The following is a 2,088-nucleotide window of genomic DNA, read 5'->3' on the forward strand; positions in this document are numbered from 1 at the left end:
TGCAGGAAGGTACTGAGAGCATCTGACACACTTGCTCCATGTTATAACCATAGCTTGTATTTTACAATATGTAAGAATTATCGAAAAGGTAAAATCTGTGTGCTGCATCCAATGTAAACTTTCCACGTAAAACAGGAAATTTTGACATGGCTAGTTTGTCACCTTCATAGTGCTGCTATACACGTTTTGTGACCCGCCCCCCCGCCCGCAACCCCGCTAAAGTACTACAAGTTTAGAATGGATCTGGTTACCAAGAGATGGGCACATTAGATATCTTAATATCACTGACTCTGTCTCTTTGCCAGACTTCGACTGTTCTCGACCTCCGCTGCAGACTCCAGTGTTCAGGAGATCAGAAAACAATTGAAACCACTGACCCGTCCATTTCATCCAAGGCTCCTGAGTCAAGAGTGGAATTTTCTGTGGTGCACAGATCAGGGGCAGAAGGCTACAGCAAGTATATTCTCTCACCATATTGCCCCATCTCTCCCTTTCTAGGCCACTGATACAGTCAGCCAACCATGCAGATTTTGTGTCTTCTAGGCTCAGCAGCAAGGGGCCACCGTGAGCACAACCACCCTGAACATCCGAACGATGCACTCTATCATTCTAGAAACAACAAGGCTGAGGCAGGGCTAGTGGGCTGCGGGTCTCTAAAACAATGCCGTGCTCAGACTAGAATCTTCAGGCTCAAAGGATGCTGCTGCAGGTGCGCGCGGGCCCTCAAGAGGGCGCGTGGTTTGAGATCAGCGGCTGGTGGGTGCGCATGCGCATCTCTGGCTTCTCCTGCCGGGTGCCACCTCCGCCACCGAGGCTGGTCTTCTCACCGCCATGTCAGATTACTACTCGCCCAAGTACCAGAGCGGAGACCTGGTGTTCGCCAAGTTAAAGGGCTATGCCCACTGGCCTGCCAGGATCGAGCACATGGCCGAACACAACCGATATCAAGTGTTCTTCTTTGGGACCCACGAGACCGCTCTCCTGGGCCCCAAACACCTCTACCCGTACAAGGAGTGCAAGGAGAAGTTCGGCAAGCCCAACAAGAGAAGAGGCTTCAGCCAGGGGCTGTGGGAGATCGAGAACAACCCCACCGTCCAGGCCTGCAACGACCATCGCCCCAAAGAGAAGATCATCTCTGAGGGGCCAGCGCTAGTGCCACAGCCTGAGGCCTCCGAGGCCCCTGAGGCCCAGAAGAGTGATGCCCATGGCGTAGAAGTGAACGGCGAGCTGGGCATTGACGAACTGGGCCAGGAGCAGGACGAGGTGGGTCGGCTGAAGAGGATTGCGGAGGAAATGCTAGAGGATGCCCCCAAACGTCCCAAGGAGTCTGACCCAGAAGGCAAAGAGGAGGAGGTGGCAGCTGCCTGCGAGGATGTGAGGCCACTCCTGGTGAAGGCACTGGAGCCAAGCCCTGCCTGGGGGCCGCTACAGGAAGAGGGGGAGTTGCAGGAAGAAGCCCCTGAGGTGGAGGAGGAAGCTGAGATCCCGGGCGACGGAGACCGGGAGAGCCTGTAGTCGCCAAAGTGTCAACAAGAGCCCCTGCCCTGTTCCTGATGTGGCCATGGCCTGTGAACTGGGACCACCTCCCCAAGTCCACCCACTATCCTCCACCTTCTCCCAAATCCACACCTGGCCTTGAGGCTGACCTGGATGGGCAGGCTACCTGTCCTTCATCTCTGTCCCCACGTCCCTGAGGTCTGAGTCAGGGCCTTCGCATCACTGGATGAGACCACTGTGTACCTTCCTGCCTGGAACTGTTGTCCAAGTCTTCTGTTGGGGCCTGTACCGGTCGTTCCCACGTCCTGACACCCATCTCTCCCTCTGCCAGACATTCTGGACCTCTACGTTGGGATTGGGCAGGAGTGGAAGCGGTGAGGATGAAGAGCTGGAGGGATTTCCAGAAGCCTGGAAGGGGCAATCCTGAAACTGTGGTGGTGGGTGGATGGTGGCAGGAGCGTGACATCTTCCTGAGTACCTGTTCACTCCTCCCTTACATATTGTATCAGCTGCCTAGAGTTAGGAAAAGTAGGGCAGCTTGTGGGGGAGGGTCTCCCTTCCAAAACTCTTCTTTGCTGGCCCAGGGAGTTC

General features: G+C 55.4%; 1 protein-coding gene across 1 annotated transcript; it reads left to right on the forward strand.

Annotated features, from left to right (window-relative positions):
* The first annotated feature begins 831 nt into the window (after window positions 1–831).
* HDGFL1 (HDGF like 1) lies at window positions 832–1,515 on the forward strand. Its single transcript, XM_045847165.1, has one exon. It carries the CDS (start codon window positions 832–834, stop codon window positions 1,513–1,515), a length of 684 nt encoding a protein of 227 aa, XP_045703121.1.
* Window positions 1,516–2,088: the final 573 nt, after the last annotated feature.

This window comes from Phyllostomus hastatus, unplaced genomic scaffold (assembly GCF_019186645.2).
Source record: "Phyllostomus hastatus isolate PE091 unplaced genomic scaffold, TTU_PhHast_1.1 phas_contig_524, whole genome shotgun sequence".
NCBI classification, from domain to species: Eukaryota; Metazoa; Chordata; class Mammalia; order Chiroptera; family Phyllostomidae; genus Phyllostomus; species Phyllostomus hastatus.